We start from the raw sequence: 22,346 nt of genomic DNA, 5'->3' as shown, positions 1-22,346 counted from the left end.
TTTCTGAGAGAGCCAGACCTGACTGCTGCCCCACATACACTTTCAGAGCTAAATAGGTGGTCTTGTGTTTTAATCTCCCTCTTCCATGGCTCTGGGTGATTAGTGACTTCATATTAAATCAGGAGGCTTTATTATTACTGTTAATCCGCTAAGTGTCAAGCCCGGAGGTAATTTACATCCTTCCCGGGACTGCTCAGCTTGGGCTCGGTAGTTCTTGAAATAACATTTTATGTGCCTGAGTACATTGCCGTTCGTCACGTCACCCTTCCTACTGATCCCGTGGGATTGCATTATTCCCACTTCACAGCTGGGAAAGTGGAGGCTCCAAGAACTGAAATGAGGAAGAGGCTGCAATTGAAATTCTTGCCTTTCTTTCTTTCTTTCTTTCTTTCCTTTTTTAGATTATTTATTTATTTAAGAGAGAGAGCGAGCTCACAAGCAGGGAGGAGGGACAGAGGGAGAAGCAGGCTCCCCGCTGAGCAGGGAGCCCAAGGCGGGACTCAATCCCAGCATCCTGGGATCAGGACCTGAGCCAAAAGCCTCTGCTTAACCAATGGAGCCCCCCAGGTGCCCAAATTCTTGCTTTTCTGACTCCAAGGCCAGGGTGCCTTTTCCTGGCCAGAGGGACTGGCCTGGTGGTGTGTGGCAGCTGCAAGCCCCGGTGCGCTGGGAAGGGGAGGCCAGCGCCCCTGTGACCCGCTGTGTTTCCTGCCCCCACAGTCAGCCCCAGCAAGGAGATCAAGATCGTGTCTGCCGTGCGGAGGAGTAGCATGAGCAGCTGCGGGAGCAGCGGCTACTTCAGCAGCAGCCCCACCCTGAGCAGCAGCCCCCCGGTGCTCTGCAACCCCAAGTCCGGTGAGTGGCCAGAAGGCAGCCCCGTTTCTGGCTGAGGGGGGCAGGTGTGCAGGCGGGGTCTCCCCCGGGCAGCAGATTCTCAGACGGGGTCGGGGGAGACTCGTGAGTGGGAATCGGTGCCAGCATCCCATCCAACGGGAGGGAAACATGGAGGTTTGGGCAGAGGGAGGGTCAGTCTGCACCACTGACTCCAGGGGGAGCTCTGGAGTCGGGGTGGCCCTTCAGAGTTGTCCCAATTTGGGGTGACATGGCCAGGCCTGTCAGCCCTCATTTTTGAGCAGTCATTCGATGTCAGCTGCCCCTGGGGAGGAGGGCAGGACTTTGGGCAAGGCAGCTCTTTCCAGAGGCGGTTGGGAAGACAGTGGAAGACATCGGCAGTCCCGGCGTCTGGGAGAAGCCCCACAGTCCTAAGAGGGTTTGAGCAGATGCAAAGATCTTTTGGGTCCCAGCACCCCCCAAAGAAGAGGCACATATCTGTGCAAACCCTGCACTCTCTGAGAATGACTCCTGGTGCCTTGCGGTTTCTGATCCTACTCATCGAACTCCATGACCTTTACGTTCCAGAAAGAAAAGTCTAGGCGCAAAGATGGGTGATGAACTCGTGCTTAAAAACAGTTCTTCCTTGACCCCGTCGGTTCTTCAGCCCGCAGGTTCCTGTAACTCCCAGATACAGCAGACTTCTCACTGCCCCTTACCCACTGCTCTGCCAGGGTTAGATTATGTGATCCATTGTGCCAATAATCACTGCCTTGAAAACACCCTCAACTCCCTTTTTTTCACATCCTGTCCAGTGTATCACCTTCAGGGAAGGGACTTTGTTCCTTTGGCTCATGTTGTTCTCTCATCACCACATTTGGGGATATAAAGATGAAAGATCATGACCCCTTCCCTCAGTGAACCTATCCTCTCTCTTTGGGGGGGGGGTGGGGGGGGAGAGAATACACATGTTAGGACAAATAGATATCGATCAAAGGGCTTTAGGAGAAACTGTTATGTAAGACTGTTATCTAGGCAAATCTAGGTATTTTACCTAATCTAACATTTTTTTGCTACCTTCTGGAGGGTTAGCTGGAAGAGTAAAATCATAATGAATGAAGAAACTGGCTTCCACGCTGACTCTGGCTAGAAAATCATTGAGCCCCCATGTGTTTTCCAAGGAAAGAGCTCTGCTGATAAGGTAGGATGAGAAAGGAGAACTGTATTCTTAGAAATAGGCTTTTTGAAGGCTTGATAGAAATCTGACAGGTGTAACCTAGAGTTAGAAGCAGTAGACTTCAATTTCAGAAAAGGGTCAGCCAGGCTAATGCCATTTTTTTCTTGCTTGCATTTGCATACAATGGTAGAGTCAGAGCAAAGTGTTAATTACTTAAATGAACTACACATCCACCTTTCCCGGGTGGGTTTGCCCTGTTTCCTCTTTCTCCTCCCCCCTTGGCTCAAAGGGGAAAGTATGCTGATAAGCAGGCAACAAAGAAAGGTCAGGTTGCCTTTTTGGGTCTCCATTGTGGTTGTCTCAATTGTCTTAACTGTGCTTCATAAATCCTACATCTCACCCATATTCTGACACGCTTCTCCCTCACTCTTGGGAGGGTTCCCAGGGTGCAGTGAGCTCATGTGTGATTTTTTTATTCTCAAGCAGATAAGCAGGGCTTCATGGTAAGGCATTTAAAATTAATCATTATATTTACATCTGGATGTATTTTTTTTAGTACTATGTATAAATGCCCTAAGCCAGCCAAAAAAAAAAAAAAAAGAGCTACCAGATATTACCATGATTAATGTTCTTGTAATGAGCAAATAACTTCCAAAGGACACAAAAAGAGAAAGCTAAAGGATAATTCCATCAAGATTTCTTTATTTTTCAACAGAAGAAAGGGCAAGTGTATTAAAATATTTTAATTTATAAATTATTTTACTTTATTAGTATGGTGGTCAAATATCACAGTATATATAGTGTGATTTAAAACCATGACGAGCTATGATCTCACAGCTGTTAGAATGGCTGTTGTCAAAAAGACAAGAAATAACAAGTGTTGGCGAGGATGTGGAGAAAAGGGCACCCTCGTGCACGGTTGGCGGGAGTGTCAATGGGTGCAGCCCCCGTGGGAAATAGTACGAGGGGTCCTCAGGAAACTAACAGAGAACCATCATATAATCCAGCAATTCTGCTGCTGGGTATTTATCCAAAGGTAGGAAAACGGAAGCTTGAAAGGTTATCCACATGTCCACGTTCATCACAGCCTTATGTACAATAGCCAAGACACGGAAACTACCTAAGGGTCCATGGCTAGACGAATGGATGAAGAAGATGAGGGATATGACATAACCGCATATCATTCAGCCATAAAAGAAAAATAAAGAAGGAAACCTTTCCATTTGCAACAACATGGATGGATTTTGAGAGCTTTATGCGACGTGAAATTAGCCAAACAGAGAGACAAATATGTGCTCTCACTTATATGCAGAATGAAAATGGGGGAAAAAACAATCCCAACTCACATATCCAGGGAACAGATTGGCCGTTGCCAGAGGAACGGGGGAAGATGGGCAAACAGTACAGATTTCCTGTTAGGAAACAAGTAAGTCCAGGGTGTCATATGCAGCATGACCCCTATAGTTCGTACTACTGTATTGTCTGTTTCAGAGTTGCTAAGAAAATAAAGCTTAAAGGTTATCACAAGATAACAAAAGCGTGTAACTATGTGAATTCATAGGTATTAACTGGACTTATTGTGGTGATGGTTTGCCAAAAATATATACATATATTGAACCATTATGCTGTAACCTGAGACTAATATAGTTTTAGATGTCAATTAGAGCTCAATAAAAGGAAAGATTATATTAAAGAAGTGGACAGTAGTATTACAGTAATAATACAGTAATATTATGGTAATAATAAATCACACAGTACAATGTGCTTTCTATATCCAAATTCATACACCCAGAAGTGGTTTTGGGGGAGGAGGGGGGAACTTGTCTGGGAGGGAATTAAAAAGTCCGAGTTCTCAACCGTGGACCTCTTCTCTTAACTCTTGTTCATCTGAGAGGTTCTTTTCTTTGATATTCGACCTGCTCCTTCTTTTGGGGAGAATGTAAATTCATGTTCTCTTTTATGAGCTTTATAAAAGCAACCAGTCATCCCAGCTACCTGTCATCTCAACGAGAAGCACTTCATTGCCTTTAACAGAGAGAGGGTCTGTTAGGGCCACACTTCCTGTTGGGTCATCGAGGTCTTGCCCTGTGCTGCCTTATCTTTTTCTGCCGTTCCCTTGTTCCAGGACCGGCCCCTGACCTCTGAATGCTGCCAGCCAAGGGAACTGAAGGCTGGCACTTTGCCAGGTTAGGGGCTTGACATTGGTCCCTCATGTTCCTTTGGGATACCCAAGTTCATGATCTCTGTCTAACTAGGTAAGGAGGCTCCCTGGGTCCCCATTCGCTGGCTTCTCTGGATGGCCATAGCAGTCCCCTCTCAAGTTCTTAGTGAGCCCAGGATGTATGGAGACGTTCATTATGGCATATTGTTCTGTTATAATTTATTGCTGGTGTTGGTGTTAATCTCTTACTGTGACTTATTTCTACAATAAACTTGATCATGAATATGTACATATAGGAAAAAATGTAGTATCTCTAGGGCTCAGTACTATCCGTGGCTCCCAGCATCCACTGGGGGTCTTGGAATGTGTCCCCTACAGATAAGGAGGGACTATGGTATTAGCAGAATTTCAGGCTGCCTACGAGTCAGGAATTGGCTGCTGGCTTTGCCATCTTGCTGGGCAACAGCAGCGAGCTGATAAGAACGGATGTCTTAGGAGGACAGCTCACCACTGACTTCTGGAGGTTTTGAGCCCATCCTTCTGCTCATGGAGAAAGAGAGCATGGGAGGACCCATGTTGCAGTGGCTGCTGGGCCTTGGTATCCAACGCCTGAGTTTGAATCCTGATTCTGCTACCCATGAGGGCTGAGATCCTGGACAAAGCTATTTAACTTTTATAAACCTCCGGTCTCTCACTAATAAAATAGGGACAATGTGGAACCTAGCTAGATAGCTTTTGTGAGGACTAAATGAGATCATATATTTGGAGCACCTAGCATAGAGCCTAGCACACGCTGAATATGCTTCACATTTCTCTAGCATCATTCCTCAGGGCAAGAGGCAGTGAGTGTGTCCATGTAGTCCAGGGTATTGATCAGGAAATAAGTAAAGCTTCCATGAGTGAGATGAGATGTGTGCCATATGTTGGGGTGCTGGGGGGTGGCTCTTGCAACATGGCTATCGGACCGCTGGAGTCAAGTCTCTGTCTTAACCTTGTCCTGGTGAATACATGTCAGGATTCAAAAGAAAGAAGCATGAGCACTAGAAAACTTTTTCTTGATAGAGAAATATCAACACACTCCTGTGCCATTTCTTCTTTCCAGAAGTCTCTAAGTTGGGCTTAGGGTTCATCGTCCTGCTCATGTTTTCTGTCCCCGTTTGGCTAGAAAGATACACTGTGAGGTGGGGATCCTTGCCACACTTGTTTGCGGACGGTCACATAGGAGGCGTTCAGTAAATATCCGCTACATGAATGAGCAAATGACCAGAAGGGTTTGCACCTTGACCTTGTGTCTGTCTTACAGTGTTAAAGAGACCCGTAACTTCTGAGGAACTCCTGACTCCCGGGGCTCCGTACGCAAGGAAGACATTCACGGTAGGCTCCTCATTTGGGGTTTTCTCGTGCTTTCTCTCTGTGCCACGTCAACATGTCAGTGAATCAGTGTGTAGCTTAGGGACAGAATTGAAAACCTTCTAATTTCCCTTTTGTTTTGGCATTATTATGAGAGTAGATTTACTTGACCCTTGGGCACTAAAATGCATTAGGACTTGACATGATTTATGATTAATACAGCATTTGAAACTCCTTTTGATGTGCCCTTAAGAAAAGGTTTCCACTATATGCTTAGTCTGATATAATTACAGACTTTAAGGCAAATGGCAGTGCAAATAATGCCAGTAATTCCTTCTGTGTTACAGTTAATCCCAAAATTCATTTAAGACATTAGGAGTCTTTAGGGGAGAAAAGAAAACTATGGGATAATCTGTTCTACCGCAAGTAATGGTGCTTTTGACAATGCTGAGCATGTCTTGAGTTATACAAGCCCTGGATTTTGGAGCACTGCGTCCCTGTGAGCCCCTCCTGGCCACCTGGCCCTTCTTGGAGGTCCTCCAGGCTTCCTTCTAGAACTACCAGCCCCACTGGCTTTCTTTAAACAGAATCCAAGTGCTTTGCTTGACAGCACCTCACGCACTCTCCATTCCTCGCCTCTTTCTCTCAGTCTCTGCACAAAACCACGTGGATGTGCCCTTGAAGGCACTTCTACTCTTCCTTCAGTCTTCTAACTTTGGGGGGCACCTGGTGGCTCAGTTGGTTAAGAGTCTGCCTTCAGCTCGGCTCAGAATCCCAGGGGCCTGGAATCGAGCCCCACATCAGGCTCCCTGCTCAGCAGAGAGTCTGCTTCCTCCCTTTCTCTCTCCCTCTGCCTCTCCCCCTGCTCACGCTTGTGCTTGCACTCTCTCTGTCTTTCTCAAATACTTGTCAAGGCCTGCCTCACATTCTGGGCACCAAGGAGTTTAAAGATGGGGTCAGTCCTAGCCCATCGATATGAAAAAATGCATTGGAAATATGTCTGTAAAAGATAAACTATATTTTGGGGCGCCTGGGTGGCTCAGTGGATTAAGCCGCTGCCTTCGGCTCAGGTCATGATCTCAGGGTCCTGGGATCGAGCCCCGCATCGGGCTCTCTGCTCCGCGGGGAGCCTGCTTCCTCCTCTCTCTCTGCCTGCCTCTCTGCCTACTTGTGATCTCTGTCTGTCAAATAAATAAATAAAATCTTTAAAAAAAAAAAAGATAAACTTTATTTTGGAAGTGAATTAGGTATAAGGAACTAGTAACACCAGCAAATCCTAAAGCCAATGGAAGGCCTACACTTTTTTTTGAGAATGTTCACCAAAATTGCACTTGCTTTCCTGCCTTGCATCAGTCTCAAGCATATGAAAAACAGTTGATTATATTTGTAAGTATTTCTCTTTGGTTTTAAATGTAAATGCCCTCATTGCTAGTAATTGTGAACGTGTGTCTTCTGCATTTTAGTTGGGGTACGTATTAGAGACATGTCTGGGAGTTGCCCAGGGAATGTAACTGCCGAGTGTAATGATTCTATTGGAAAAGGCACCCTCTACTTTCAAACACTTTTGGAACAGCCCCTCCTTGTAAATTGTGAACTTTATGTACTTACTTATTTTCTTGGCAGACAAAATTGTGTTTCAAAAAAGCCAAAACTCTTCATATTCTGCACCGTTGGTAATTTTTTTATTTATTTTTATTTTTTAAAATTTTTATTTACTTCTTATTTTTTTATAAACATATAATGTATTTTTATCCCCAGGGGTACAGGTCTGTGAATCGCCAGGTTTACACACTTCACAGCACTCACCATAGCACATACCCTCCCCAATGTCCATAACCCCCCTCCCCTTCTCCCAACCCCACCTCCCCCCAGCAACCCCCAGTTTGTTTTGTGAGATTAAGAGTCCCTTATGGTTTGTCTTAAATTGTTCCTTTGAACTTCACGGATCAAGCAAGATCACCGGGAAAGTATCATTGGATCCAGGGGAAAAAGAATAAACTTGGAACAAAACTTGGGTCTAGAGAGAAATTTCAACTGTGTTTTCACGATCTTCTCAATTTTCCCTTGGAGTCTGATATTAAACTGCATAACAGCCTAAGAAAGAGACCACCTGCTGGTTATGTACTGATGAGTACCCCTCACAGAGGAAGCTTCTTTCTGCCAAAAAGGTATTTTCTTGACCCCCCCCCCCCCACATTGATACGCCTGTGTTTGGGATAGAAGCAAAGTGTCGTGTTCTCCCACAAGGTTCATATAGAACAGAGGAGAGAGATGTCAGGACGCGCCCCTTAATGCTGGGTTGGTTTTCTTTCTCTTGGAAGGACAGGCAAATTGCTAGAGACCATCTGCCAATTGCTCATTGTGGTTTTCCTCTCCAGATTGTCGGTGATGCCGTGGGTTGGGGCTTTGTGGTACGAGGAAGTAAGCCGTGCCACATCCAGGCCGTGGACCCCAGTGGCCCGGCAGCGGCGGCGGGAATGAAGGTACCTCCAACTGGGCAATGTCTGAACACCTCTAGCCTCGTTTTGTTGTTTGTTTCTATCTGTACGTTCCCTCCCTGAGTGGTTTGGTCCCATTTTGGTCAAGTTTCCTTTACCCTTTCTGAAGAGGGTTGAAGTGAAGCCAAGAGTGTGTGATGTGGCCACCAGGAGGAAAAGGTTTCCTGTCACTGTGTTGGGGCCTCATTGGTCTCCGGCCCTTGCTCGGTTAATCTCATCTCCCCTATCCACCAGTACTGAGTTTGAACAAAAAATAGTAGCTCTTTTGCTCAAGTCTTTTTTTTTTTTAAGATTTTTATTTATTTGACCCAGAGAGGGAGAGTACAAGCAGAGGGAGAAGCAGGTAGAGGGAGAGGGAGAAACAGGCTCCCCACTGAGCAAGGAGCCCAGTGCAGGGCTGGATCCCAGGACTCTGGGATCATGACCTGAGCCGAAGGCAGATGCTTAACCGACTGAGCCACCAGGCGCCCCACTTTTTGCTCAAGTCTTATATGATAACTCTACTGCTTTGGTTCTATACGAAGTACTGCATTTATGCAGTCAGTGGAACATGCTTAGACCACGCGAGGCAGCAAGCAGTGAGCAGAGGAAAACAGAAGTCATGGGATTTGGAAGAGGAGATCTGGGATTCCCATTTTGGTTCTGCTAATTTCTAGATCTTTGACATTGAACAAGTCCTGTAACTACCTCAGAGCCCGTTTCATCCTCTCTCAAGTAATATATTTCCTTCTTCTGTTAAATATGTGGAAGCTCTTCATAAGGTGCAGAGAATGACACAAACATCAAACAAAGTGAATGAATGGTGGAAGATTTTTAAAAATAACTTTTAATGTTTTTTGGTGCTAAAGTAGTGCTTATGAAGTCAATAAAATGTAGAAAATACAGCAGAAGAAAATGTAGAAAATACCAGCAGAAGAAAATGATAATTGCTTATAATCTTTCATAACTCAGAGATAACCACTATTTACATTAATTTTAAACAGCTTTATTGGGGTGTGATTGACATACAGTAACGCATAGTCCTGTTCACGTTTTGATGTCTATCTTCCAGACTTCTTATGTTATGTATATACATATACACACATACATCTATATGTAAGGATATATGTGTGTGTGTATGTGTGTGTATATATGTATGTTGGTTTCTTTAAGCTTTTTAAATCAGAGTATAATTAACATGCAGTTTTATATTAGTTCCAGCTGGACAGCATGCTGATTTGACAATTCTATAAATGACTCAGGGCTTACCTGGGTAATCATAGTCACCATCTGGGACTTTGTTTTTATTTACACAGAAATATCATATAAGAAGTTGTTGAGAGCATTGGTTTTCTATTTCAAAACACCTTTACCTGGGGTGCCTGGATGGCTAGGTCAGTTAAGCACCTGACCCTTGGTTTCAGCTCAGGTCATGATCTTGTGGTTGTGGGATCAAGCCCCACGTCGGACTTTATGCTCATTGCGGTGTCTGCTTCAGATTCTCTCTCCCTCTCCCTCATCCTCCCTCTCACTCTCTCTCTCAAATAAATAAAATCTTAAAAAAACACAGAAAACACCTTTACCTACCCCAGTTTTCTTCTGTCATCTGCAAAACATTTCTCAGAGGATAGTTATGTCTTGATTATCTGGGCCTGTGGGAGGATGCAGAAGGCTTGAAAGCTACAGATCATTCCTCTGCTCATTTCTTCAGCACTCTCATCCTCTCCCACCGTCAGTCCTTCTTCTGGACTGGTAAACCAGTCAAGCGATAGGCACGGGTTGGGTCTTCACAGCTCCGAGGTCCAGCACTTACCCTCCGCTGATGTGCCCACTGGAAAAGAAATCTATGCAGCGGAGACCAGCTCGAGGGTACACAGACTGCTGTTTTGGGTAATCAGTGCTATAGGATTAGGGGTTGACTCTGTGCCCTGACCTGAACACCATCATTCATGCAGGGAAGCCTGGGCTCACCAGGTGCTGTGCTCTGGCTGAGTTGCAGAAGCCGTATTGACCAAGTCTGTCTGTGTTCCTCCCTCCTCCGTCCGTAGCGGGCACAGCACCAAAGAAACTCAGAGGCAGGAAAGTTGGCCGGGAGCAGAAAGGGCGAGCATTTGTATCTGTGCCGAGGCTGAATTTGTCATTTTCTAATGAAATTCTTGGCTCGGGGAAGAGTTTTATATTTTATTTCCATAGTAAAGCACCTAGTAGAAATTATTTTTGGCAGAATGCTTCCCTACTAAGCGTGTGCTCACTCACATAGGCCTTTGACCTAAAGCATGTTTGCTTTGGGGAAAGTGATGGACTTACGCTGAAGTTGAAGACCTTGTTGTGCTTGGCCATGTAATTGATTGTAGTCTGTCTTTATTGATTAACATGAATTATTGTTCTAGGCATTGTTGATCGGTCCATTCATTACATCCTTAGTGTATATACCCCGATGAGTGAGTAACCTGATAGGTTCTTTTCCAACATCATAAGCTACTATTTCATATGGTTTATAGTCTCAGTTTCTCCAGGGGTGTACAATGGTTTTCGTATGTTTTTAGAACAACGCAGGATTTATTAGAGCAGCATTTCCAAAGTTGTATTATACAGCTCTCTGGTCCAGCAAAATATACTGACCTGAGGTTCTGTGATCAAAATTAATTAGTTAATTAATTAAAAGAGAGAGAGGGTGTGCGTACATGCCCACAAGCCGTGGGGAGTGGGGGCAGAGGGAGAGAGAGAGAATCTTTTTTTTTTTTTTCTTTTAAAGATTTTATTTATTTATTTGACAGAGAGAGATCACAAGTAGACAGAGAGGCAAGCAGAGAGAGTGAGAGGGAAGCAGGCTCCCTGCCGAGCAGAGAGCCCGACGCGGGACTCGATCCCAGGACCCTGAGATCATGACCCGAGCCGAAGGCAGTGGCCTAAACCACTGAGCCACCCAGGCGCCCCGAGAGAGAAAATCTTAAGCAGGCTCGATGCCCAGTGCAAAGGTTCCATCTCTCAACCCTGAGATCATGATCTGAGCTGAAATCGAGTTGGACACTTAACTGACTGAGTTGCCCAGGGGCCCCTGTAATTAAAATTATTTCAAACTGCTGTGCACTTTAGTGCCCTTTCGGAAATTCACAAAGCACGTTGGCATATTAAAAATTCTGGTAAGTCCAGCAGGCAAAAAACTTGTTTAAATTGTCTAACACAATGTTTTATGATTTAATAGAAACACTCAAATGAAATATTGTGATTGTTAAGATATAGCATTAAAACTATTCAAAGAGGGGTACCTGGGTGGCTCAATCAGTTACGCGTCTGACTCTTCATTTCAGCTCAGGTCCTGAGACTGAGCCCCACGTCGGGCTCTGCGCTGAGCATGGAGCTTGCTTAAGATTCTGTCTCTCACTCTCCCTCTGCCTCCTCCCCCTGCTCTCACTGTCTCTCTTAAAAACAAAAATAAAAACCAAAAAAATGTCCAAAGAAACTGCCTTTGGTCAAACTGTGTATTGAGATGAATATATAGAGATATATTTTTGAATTGCATTGCTGGTTGAATGAAAAAGACAGAGAATATTATGCCCTTCCATATATATATAATTTAACGGTGTGTATTCACTTTAATTACTTAGCACATTATTTTTCTCACAGAAAACATTGAACTGTTTCCTATTTTCCCATATTTACTTGCCCTCAAATAACTCCACTTGCATAAAAATCCGTTCCTATAATCCAGTCCCAGAGGCTTGTTTCCACTGACCTGTCACATTGCTGCTGCCCTTTACCTTTGTTCAGGAAAACTGCAGGGTGGTGTGTCTGGTTGTGCTGAGCCCTGGGAGAGTAGGAGGATGGGACATCAGCCCACGGGAGCTTACCCGCTAACCTGCGTAATGATTGACCTGCTTGGTCTGGGCGGTAGGAATGATCCAAAGCTCTGGCCAGAAGCCTCGTTTAGCACCTCTGACTGGCAGGAGCTGACCCAGGATAAAGTGCCTCGCTCTGTGTTCAGGGTCACTGTCTCTGTGGAACACCAGCCTCACCCCTCAAGTCACGGTCCTGGTTTTCTCCAGCTTTCTGACATGGACAGAGCCTTGCACCTGAGCCTTTGTGACTGTGGCTGCTGAATTTCACACTTGACTTGCCAAAACAGAGATCACTTTGTAGCTAAGTTTCTCATGGGTACCATTTCTCTCTCTTATGGCACCTTTCTTTGGGGATCGGAAAGTTTTAAGATGTGGGCCACCAGCATGTAGACAGGACAGATCCCAGACTGAAGAAACTGAGGGCCATTTGCCCCTGTTATCGCTTCTAGACCTTCCCAGACCCAAAGGAGAGCTCCTTGCCCGGTTTAAATGGCATCCTTAATCCTTCCTGCGAGGAGACCTTCATGTTTGTATTAAAATTTACTTCTCTAGAATATCTGGAAGAACTTCAGAGAACAGGTGTCCTTCAGGAGAGTGATAAAGTCTGGCCGCAACTCTAGAATGGAGTATAGACATCTGAGATCTTTGTGCCTGGGCCACCTAGCCCCGTGGCCCCACAGCTCTCAGGCCTCCCCATCTACACCTCTGACTGCGGCAGGCGGACCTGGGTCAGGCAACTGGACTGCAAGGTGGGGCAGACCAGTTGAGAATGAACGAGAGGCAGGGCTGGGAGCCTATAAACCTATAGAGCAGGGAAAGTTCCAGCCTCACCTCCACTGTAAATGCAATGGAATTTTAGATGTTTCGGTCAATTATTCGACTTATATATGATCTCAAGCTTGTTTGTCAAGTGTGTCTTTAGTCTGGTTTCTCCCCTTCCCTTCTGATGACTTGCTCTCCATGCCATAAGAAAATGTTTGTTCCCAGAGACCTAAAAGGAAACGGATGTTACAAGAGGCCCCAGACTATAACCTTATTTTTAGTTTTGTCTGAATCAAGACGCTCATAAAAAAAAGAGAGAGAGAACAATTAGTTGCATCTTTTCTAAGATGTTTGTTGTTCTGCCTCATACGACTCCTCTCCTCGTTCCCATGCCTTAAAAAACAGCCGTAGGAGTCATTAAAATTTGCACTTGATCTAGCATTTTTGCATTTGGAGCTGTTTTTCTTCTGATGGTTCTTTTGCTTAAAAAATGAAAACTATAAAATCACTGGGCATTACAACTCCACAGTGTAGCACGAAATATGGGAATCATCAAAAGCTTTGTCAACCGTTCAGCATTCAGTACATTTTTTAAAAAAGATTTTATGTATTTATTTGACCCAGAGAGAGAGCAAGAGAGTGCATGAGGAGGCAGAAGGGCAGACGGAGAGGGAGAAGCAGACTCCCCACTGAGCAGGGAGCCCGATGCGGGGCTCGATTCCAGAACTCCTGATCATGACCTGAGCAGAAGGTAGACGCTTCACTGGCTAAGCCACCCAGGCTCCCCCAGCATTCAGTACATTTTCAACTAGAAGAGGTTGTTTGCTACATTTTCTCTTTGGCAACTCTTCATTCACCTTTAGGAATTCCAGAGCAGTAGACTGTGGTTTCCTTCAAGGCAAAAGGGGGAAGGGGAAAGAGAAGGATCTCTGATTTATGGAGTGTGTTCTGTGTGCCTGACCCTGCACCATACTAGGCCCTTTCTGTACCTAAGGCCATTTAATACCAGCATCTGAATACTAAAATCCTAGAGAAAGGAACGGTTCCAGGAGGAATAATTCTATTTCTTCCTTCTTTTCTTCTACTTTGAAAAGAATTAAAGTGTCTTCCACGAGACTGCAGGCCACAGTCGAATGGCCATCACTTAAACATGGCTTCACATCACAACCTTGAATGACATCCTTTTTTTAAAAAATCACATCAAGTTGAAACCCATTTCTGGTCCACATGGTCTATCATAACTTTATTTTACATGATTTTCTAGTGGCTGTTCTCCACTGTAGACAGGGGAGAATTTTTACATTTCACAAATACATCATGCTTATATCTTCATCTGCCCACAAATAAATCTATTCAAGTGATTCTGGCACTTAAAATCCTCTAATGGCTCCCCATTACAATGAGAATAAGGTCCAGACACCTTCCCCTGGACTGCAGTGTCCATGATCTGGACCCTGCTGAGAATAACATTACTTCTACCCTGTTTTGCCTATATAAGACTCCATTGGCCTTGCAGGTGTCCCTCCCAAGTACCAAGTTTTCCTGCCTAAGACTGGACGACAGGCTCTACTATTGTCATTAAAGTCTCAGATTAAAGGTCAGTCTTTCAGAGGAGCTTCCTAAAAACCCTGGGATAGTCTCCCTATCTTCCTCCAGTAACTCTTTCCCATTATTACCGTGTCTTGGGTTTTTAAGGCATAGTATTTATCAGAATCTGATAATAGTACTTACATGTTTATTATCTACCTGTCTCTAATAGCTCCATAAATGTAGGGACCTTGTCTGTCTTAACTACTATGTTCCCAGTACTTAGCACAATTCCTAGAGTTTAATAAGGGCTGGAAACAATTTTTGAATGATCCAATGAATCTGTGCTTCCATAGAAAGGCTGAGAAGTTCACCCATTGAACACCTGCATTTTGTCCCCACACATGTCATACGCACTCTCTCTTTTATTGTTCTTCCAACTTTTGAAGGTGGAAGGGAAGCGTTCTTCCGACCATGAAACTGAGACCCAGTGAATCTCTTTCCCCAAGTCACCCCGTCTGCAAACATCAGAACTAGAGTTAAACCTGGTCTCGCTGCCCCAAAGCCCTACTAATGTTTCCTACTGCATTATTTCATAAAATGCAATCCCACGAGGCAGAGTTTAGTAGATGATATATCCCAACAAAACGCTGAACTCTTGCAAATTACTCATGGATGCATGACCTTGGATGTCTCCTGTGGGAAGAATTTGTATTTAATTCAAATGAATTGTTAGGGCAGTCACGTGTTCACCTGTGTTGGCTTGAAGATCAAATAAACAATTTTTATTCTTGGCACCAACCTCTCACTTGGGTCAGCTCTAGATCTTACTGGGTCACCCAAGTGAAAGAGGCAGAATATTCGTTTGTGTTAGTTTAATCACCTTCTATCAGGGTAAACCATTCAGCCTTCACACTGGGAAGAAATTTGAGTCGTATTTACAAATAAGGCACAAAAGCTATTCTTGCTCTTTTCTGGAAAGTTTCCTTTTTTCTGGTGGGGATAATTAAATCCTGTGAGAAACAGTATTCAAGTTTTTATGCAACCCGTGCCAACAGTCGGGAGCGATTTCAAGACTCCTGGCTTCTTCTCGTGTTTCCTGCTGTGATGAATTGATGGATGTGGACTTATGGGGCCTCTTTTCTCTTTGTTTGTTTCTTTGCATGTTTATATAGAAACAGAGCTATCTGACTCAGAGTAAGGCATGCATGGTCATTGTGTTCTTTTTTTATGCTTTCAGAAATTCCTATTTCTTATACAGAAGAAAAAAAGTAAAAATCCCGCTTTTTGGACTTTCTTCCTCATGGCAACAAACCTAGATCTCTCATGGACTTTTCCTTCTGAACCAAGAGAGGCCAGGTTGGGCAAACCACCTGAAGTTCCTAATTAATTTAACCAAGACAGTTCGGGCATTCAAGTAGCAAATTGTGGGATCATGGTCCACACAGAAAAAAATGCTTTCTGTTAACTGTGTTAAAGGTAGTTCTTTTCCAGTTGAGTTCAGGAAATTCATGCGTAGGAATAAAAGGTGATGTCTTATGCAGCATGCTATGCCTCTAGCCATCTTGTCCTTTAGTTGACAGAAAGCAGTAGGGTTAGTGTCCCTTTGCTCATCATTAGGCGTGACTAGCATTGGAGGAGAAAAGACCACTTTGCAGGGGGTCCCTGCCTGCACAAGAGGCCACTTCTGAGGGCTTCAGCTCAGAACCCTTTGCTGCTCTGTGCCCTTCCTTAATAGAGGGTGGTCTTCACGTCCTCGTCTGACAGCCTTCCAGAAGACAGGGCAACTCGGCACAGTTCTTTGTCAAGTCGGTACTAGCCACCTACCATGCACCAAACACTGTGTCAGGCCTTCATGGGATTTTCAGTCCAGAGAAGAAAGACATTAATCAAGTAATTCCACTCTTCAATATATAATTATAAACAGATGAGAGCTATGAAGAAAAGGACTGGAGTTTCTCATTTTTGTAGGGTGGTGGGAAGAATGACAGGGAACACTTCCCCCAGGAAAAATGCTTGAGCTGAGATCTAGAGAGTGGAGAGAAGTCAACTAAGCCTGAGTGTGTGTGTGCCCTTTGTGTATGTGTGTGTGTGTGTGCATTCTATGCACACGTGTGCTATACACACATGCATGCACACACACATACACACAAAGGGTTTAGTCCATATAGAAGAAACCCAAAAAAGGATCGTGGTTCCTCAGAAGACAAGAATGGAAGCCATGGCTAGACTATAGTGTGAAGAGAATTTTGGAAGGAGAGGTAGCAACGAGATAGGGTAGAGTGTTTCTCAACTTACTTGTTATTATCTTTCCCCGAAGGAGCCTTTTTAAGACATTTCCCCCCTAATCATCCCTCCCATGAAGTTTGGATAACACAGATACACTGCATTCCTGTTTATGTACACTATGTGTGTGTGTGTGTGTACCTGTGTGTACACGTGTGTATGCTTTGTACATGAAAAGAGGAATATTTTTTCACACTCTCTTTTGGGGCAGTTTTTCACCTTTGGGGACTAAGTCGCACCTAATGAGAATGGATGAGTTAGGGAAGGAATATCAGGAGCTTTATAAAATTGTGTTAAATTGAATTGCAATGGTCATGTACCCAAATATACAGCTTTTAAGTGTATAGTTTGATAAACCTTGTCAAATGCATGCACTTGTGTAACAGCCTTCAGAACAAAGACCATTTCCAGCACTCCAGAAAGTTCCCTCGTGCCTCACTGTTATGATTTCTGTCACCAGAAATTAGTTCAGGTTTTTAGAGTCAGATAGATTCCTGGCTGCACGCCTCATGTCTCTGTGATGTTTAGCAAATTATTTCATTTCTCTGGGCCTTTATCTCATCTTGTAAATGAGGAAAGATGTGGAGTCTTCCTCACAGGATTGGTGAGGGAGGCAAGCTGTCCTACCCCGTTCCCCACAGTGTGAATACACGGGCGTCTCTAAGAGGCATCCAATGGGATCAGGCTTATAGCATAAGCCTGATGATTACTTCAGGTCTGTTGATCCTTCTAGTTCCCTGAGCTCTGGCCTTAACAGTCCGTGTTTCCCTTTGCCTTGTGACCCACAAATCCTCCTGCTTCTCTCATTTCCCAAATGTTTCTCCTCTTGTGCTCTTCTAGAAAGCTGCCACCATGATGAGGAGGACACAGGTCCTTTCTCACTGGCTTCATTCAGTGAGCCTATTACAAGCACCTCTAGTTCCCCCACTTTCAGAATCTCCCAGAACCATATCTGACTTATCTTGGCGAGTCATTCTCCTTCCTTTCATCCAACCTATCCTCCTCATTCCTTATCTTGTGGCCCATCCCATATTCCCAAGGGCTCAAGTCTCCAGGTGGTACCCAGAGCTGGGTCATAGGACAGAGTCAGGCTTGGATGTCATACAGCAGGTGTTTGAATCCCACCTTCACCACTTGTGAAGGACGCAGGATAGTGACTTAAACTCTAATCTCAGTCTCAAGTTCTTCATTTTTACAGTGACACTTAAAATAGTCACTCACAAGTCAAATGAAATGAAATGTGTCCTAGGACCGTAGTTGGCCATCATAAACCCTCAACAGATGTGTGTACGTGCCAGTATTATATTGCTTATTCCAATTATTGTGGTATTCTGAGTCTGCTGGCTCATCTTTGCTTAAATAAGTTTATATTTACAAACATGTAGCAGGGAGTAGCAGGCCAGTAGCTGAAGCGGGGTATCGTGGGGAGCCTGGTCTAGATAATCACAGGTCCCTGCCATGTGGCATCATGCTATTGCAATTTGCTCACTTTCTTAGAAATGTCAAACCTCCATTTTTTGTGTTAAAATGGCAGTGATCTGTGCTGTGAAATGTGTAAGCCTGGGGATTCACAGACCTGTACCCCTGGGGCAAATCATACATTCTATGTTCATAAAAATAATTAAAATATGGTTTAAAAAATGGCAATGATCATTGCTTCATGGCATAAGTGTGAGGAGGGATAAGAAAACGTGCATGAAATATCAAGCCCAGAGCTGTCACGGAGTAGACCTTCAGTGAGGATCGCCTCCTATGTCTTATCACATATGAGATGCATTGATCGTAAGATGGAACCCAATTTCAGAACTGTGCAGCTTAGAATCAGCAGTTACTGGCATTATGTCAAGTCCCAGCCCCACCGATTCCTATACGCCTAGCAGTGGGTTTGTTTTGCTTGCTGCAAACCTTATTTAACATTGAGTTGAAAATAAATGCTTTTATGCACAACTGTTGCAGAAGTCATCTTTTGCAAAAACAAGGACATGTTAAGTCTTAGAAATGTCTTGGTATAATCCTGAGCCGTTCCTACACCGATCTGCTTTGGGTTCTAATGCTGGTTTTCTTTGTGCTGGATCCCTGAGGACAGGAGGAAGGGCAAGTACTGAGAAGTGAAAACCTTGACACCCCTTAGACCTCAGTAGATTAGGTGTCACCCTATTTTTCTGTGTCACAGCTGAATAGTTATGTGAGGCCAAATCCTGTCAACCTTCTGAAGGATTCCCCAAGGGCAGATAACCCTAAGACTCCCTCCAGGTGTAAAGTCAGTGACCCCTACCCCCCAAGACTCACCTATACCTGGAAGAAATAAAAAACGACCCCGACCAAGGCTGGACATCTCCTTCCGCAGCCAAGCTCCTGAATTTATCCATGACCAATCCAAGTATCTGGAAGAGTAAAGATAAGGATAATACTGTTTACTGTCTCCACTGATGTGTGACTTACAGAAGATTCCACAGTTTGGGGCTGTAGATCAGCGACTATTAGGTTCACTATTTTATGAGTGACGTAAAGTCCTTCCAAACGGTGGTTAAGACCAGTATTTCTTTGACATGTACAAGCTGGGAAGAAGTCAGCCCAAGGCTGAGATGTGGCTCTGTGGTCTCTGATTCCTATTTTGTATATTCACTTGCTCAGTTTCCATTGCCAAGGTCACTTGAAGGTCTAGGATGACTGCTGAAACCATGAAGTTTGCATTCCAGCCATCCATAAAAGCGAAGGGAAGGGGAAGGGCATTATTACTCCCTTAAAGATCCTTCCTAGAAACACTGCTTCTGTTTACATCCCATTGGTCAGAATATAACCACACATGGCCACATTTAGATACAAGGAAATCTGGAAAATGTTGTTTATTCTGAGTGACTAATATGAGTTGAATTGTATTACCCCGCCCCCAAAAAAGACACATAGAAGTTCTAATCTCCAATACCCTAGAAGGTGACCTTCAGGAAATAGAGTCTTGACAGAAGTAATCAAGTTACAATGAAGTCATTAGGTTGGGCCCTAGTCCATGATTGGTGTCCTGATAAAAAGGGAAATTTTGGAAATAGGGCCAGATATGCACATTAGAAAGACAGACAGAAGACACCCGTGGAGAAGATGTCCGTAGGACTGGATGGTATACATCTATAAGCCAGTGAATGCCAGTGATTGCCAGCAACCAGCAGAAGCTGGAAGATGCAAGCAAGGATTTCCCCTGGAGCCATCAGAGAGAGCGTGGCTTTGATGATGATACCTTAATCTCATACTTCTAGACTCCAGAACCATGAGACAATGAATTTCTGTTGTTTAAGCCACCCTGTTCTTGGTATTTGTTATGGTAGCCCTAAGGCAGTTGCCATGTGTCCAGGAAAAAATGGAGGTTCTAGTAACAAAGAAGACAATGGATACTGGGGGACAACTTGTAGTTTCTGCCACTGACCATAAAATGCTGTACAAGCATCCTTCAAGAAATATTGACTGAGTGCCTACTGCCTACGGTGCCCTGTGGGGATCCAGTGGTAAGCAAAGGCAGCGAGGTCCCTGCCCTTGTGGAGCTTTCCATCTAGTGACAAGGGAGATATTAGTTATTCACACAAATATTGAATTATGCACTGTGATGTGTATGTTTACTAGGCATATTACTGGATGCAAGACTTGGAGTCTCAGATACAAATTTCTGTAGGTTTGCACGTTTCATTCATTTTCAGAATGAATGAAGTCAGGGCCTGAGTCTGCCAGTTGCCTTCAGCATCAGAGTCTCTTAATTCCACCCACTACTCTCCTTCTGCCAGTTGAAACGAAATGTTGTTGGTCTTACAGTTACAGCTCGTGGTTCTCAAGGGAGAGCCTGTGAGAGAAAGTAAAATGATGGAGAACAAGACGGGAAAACATCCGTTTGGCAGAGGGTCGGATCACTGAAGCAGGAATTATGGATGTTGAGTTGATCAAATGCTTTGTTTTGCGCATGTCTCCTCCTCCTCCAGCCTCTTCCATCCCAGGCCATATCATGACCCTCCACCCCACTGCTTGGCCCAGAAACCTAGAAGTCCTGCTCGTTCTTCTCTTCTTCCTCCAACGCAAGACACTTCCAAAATGTATCTCGAATACTTCTGTTTGTCTTCATTTCCTTGTCTCCAAACCCCTGTCATCTCTCACCAGGACTACTGTGACCCTAACTGGTCTCCTTACATGTGACCTTGTAGCCTTATCATCTGTCCCCATGTTGCAATGAAAGGAAATCTAGTTCTGCCACTCTCTTGCTTGAGATCCTTCATTGTGTCCCCGTTGCTTTTAGCAAAACATCTGAAGACCTTACCATGGCCTAAGTAGTCCCACATGAACCACCCCCCGCCTGTCTTTCAAATCTTACCTCCTGGCCGCTCTCGTCCTTGCTCCCCTCCATTATCACCTTGTAGATCCTCAAACCAGTGATTCTTTTCTCTCCACGGGCGTTTTGCACTTGCCACTCCTTCCTCTTAGGAGTCTCTTCTCACAGCTTGTCACGGGATCCCTCCTTATTTTTTACACCTCCCCTTACAGGTCTCCTCCTCTTCAGTGGGGATGGAAAGTCTTAGTAGCGTTTTCACACCCGCATCTCATTGGCTGGAATTTGTGTTGTGTGATCATTTCTGGGGGTGCTGATGATTTGAGTATTTCCTTCTCCACCTTTTATAGGGCAAGAGAAAGAGAGGTCGGGCCGAAGTAGGGTGGCTGAATTCTGCAGTATCTGCTGAGCCCCTCATTTTCCTCTTTCTTCCCTCCCTGCTTATTTCCTTCACAGATAAGTATTTGTCTTTTTCTTAAAGGGGAACTTAGAGAGTTCTCCCATTTTTTTTAAAAGAATTTATTCATTTATTTGACAGAGATCACAAGTAGGCAGAAAGGCAGGCAGAGAGAGGAGGAAGCAGGCTCCCCACTGAGCAGAGAGCCTGATGTGGGGCTCGATCCCAGGACCCTGAGATCATGACCTGAGCCTGAGCCGAAGGCAGAGGCTTTAACCCACTGAGCCACCCAGGTGCCCCTATTTGTCTTTTTCTAACCTTCCTCTAGGATACATGCTCTATGAACACAGGGATAACATCTAATTCTTCTTCTACTACATTTCCAATAAATGTTTCTTGAGTCAACAAGTTAATTTCTGTGGCCAGGGATGGTGGAAACTCTGATCCAGAGACTGTCTCTGCTTTACTAGAATAGGAAGGCTTGTTAGGATGGCAGGTAGTCAATGCGATTTCATTCTAGCCCTTGCCACACCACGTGACCCTTAACAGGTGCTCGAAATTTTTTTTAGAAATCCCAGTCAATTGGTTTCCATTTATTCAAGTCTTACTATTTCTAAGGTATTAAATAAATCCTTGGAAGTTGATTCCCAAGGCCCAATCATTATATTCTTAGGTAGATGGACAAATATAATATGTACTATATAATATAATATGTATATATAGTATATATACTATACTATATATAGTATGTATAATATAATATGCAACAACAAGATAATTCATCTTAAAATCCCCAGCACCTTGCCTGGTACAGAGTCGATCCTCATTTTTATTTTTTAAAAGAATTTGAGCATGTCAGGTGTTGTCTAGACAATACATCATTTCAGTCAGATACAGAGGCAGACAGCACTGAACATATTTGCAAAAGAAGATAGATTTTCCATCTGGGAGCACATGTCCCACCCTTTCAGGATTTTTTGTGGAGAACAAGTGAAAACAGCCCTAAGAAAATTTAAGAGTATTTGTTGAGTAACATTACATGCTAGGCACTGTGCTAGGTACATTATCTCTGGGCTTTCATTTACAATCACCTCTGTCCTGGGACAGAGTATTGTCTCCCTTTCTACAGCTGGGGAAAAAATGAGGTTTGGAGGGTTTAAGAATTTTGCCTAAGGATAAAACTCACATGGGAATTCAGATATGCCTGGGTCTAGATCCTTTGCTTTGGAATCATTA

The 22,346-nt window shown here is 44.2% G+C and overlaps 1 protein-coding gene across 1 annotated transcript in view; it reads left to right on the top strand.

Moving 5' to 3' along the window:
* Positions 1–22,346, top strand: part of DEPTOR (DEP domain containing MTOR interacting protein) — a 135,242-nt gene that overhangs the window by 92,801 nt on the left and 20,095 nt on the right. The window contains exons 6-8 of the mRNA XM_046006184.1: positions 721–855; positions 5,473–5,543; positions 7,898–8,002. Coding sequence (XP_045862140.1) covers positions 721–855; positions 5,473–5,543; positions 7,898–8,002 — 311 coding nt within the window. The remainder of the gene's footprint in view (positions 1–720; positions 856–5,472; positions 5,544–7,897; positions 8,003–22,346) is intronic.

The sequence above is a fragment of the Meles meles genome, chromosome 1 (genome assembly GCF_922984935.1).
Source record: "Meles meles chromosome 1, mMelMel3.1 paternal haplotype, whole genome shotgun sequence".
NCBI lineage: Eukaryota > Metazoa > Chordata > Mammalia > Carnivora > Mustelidae > Meles > Meles meles.
The sequence above is the reverse complement of the archived record's forward strand: the minus strand, read 5'-3'. Positions and strand labels throughout refer to the sequence as shown.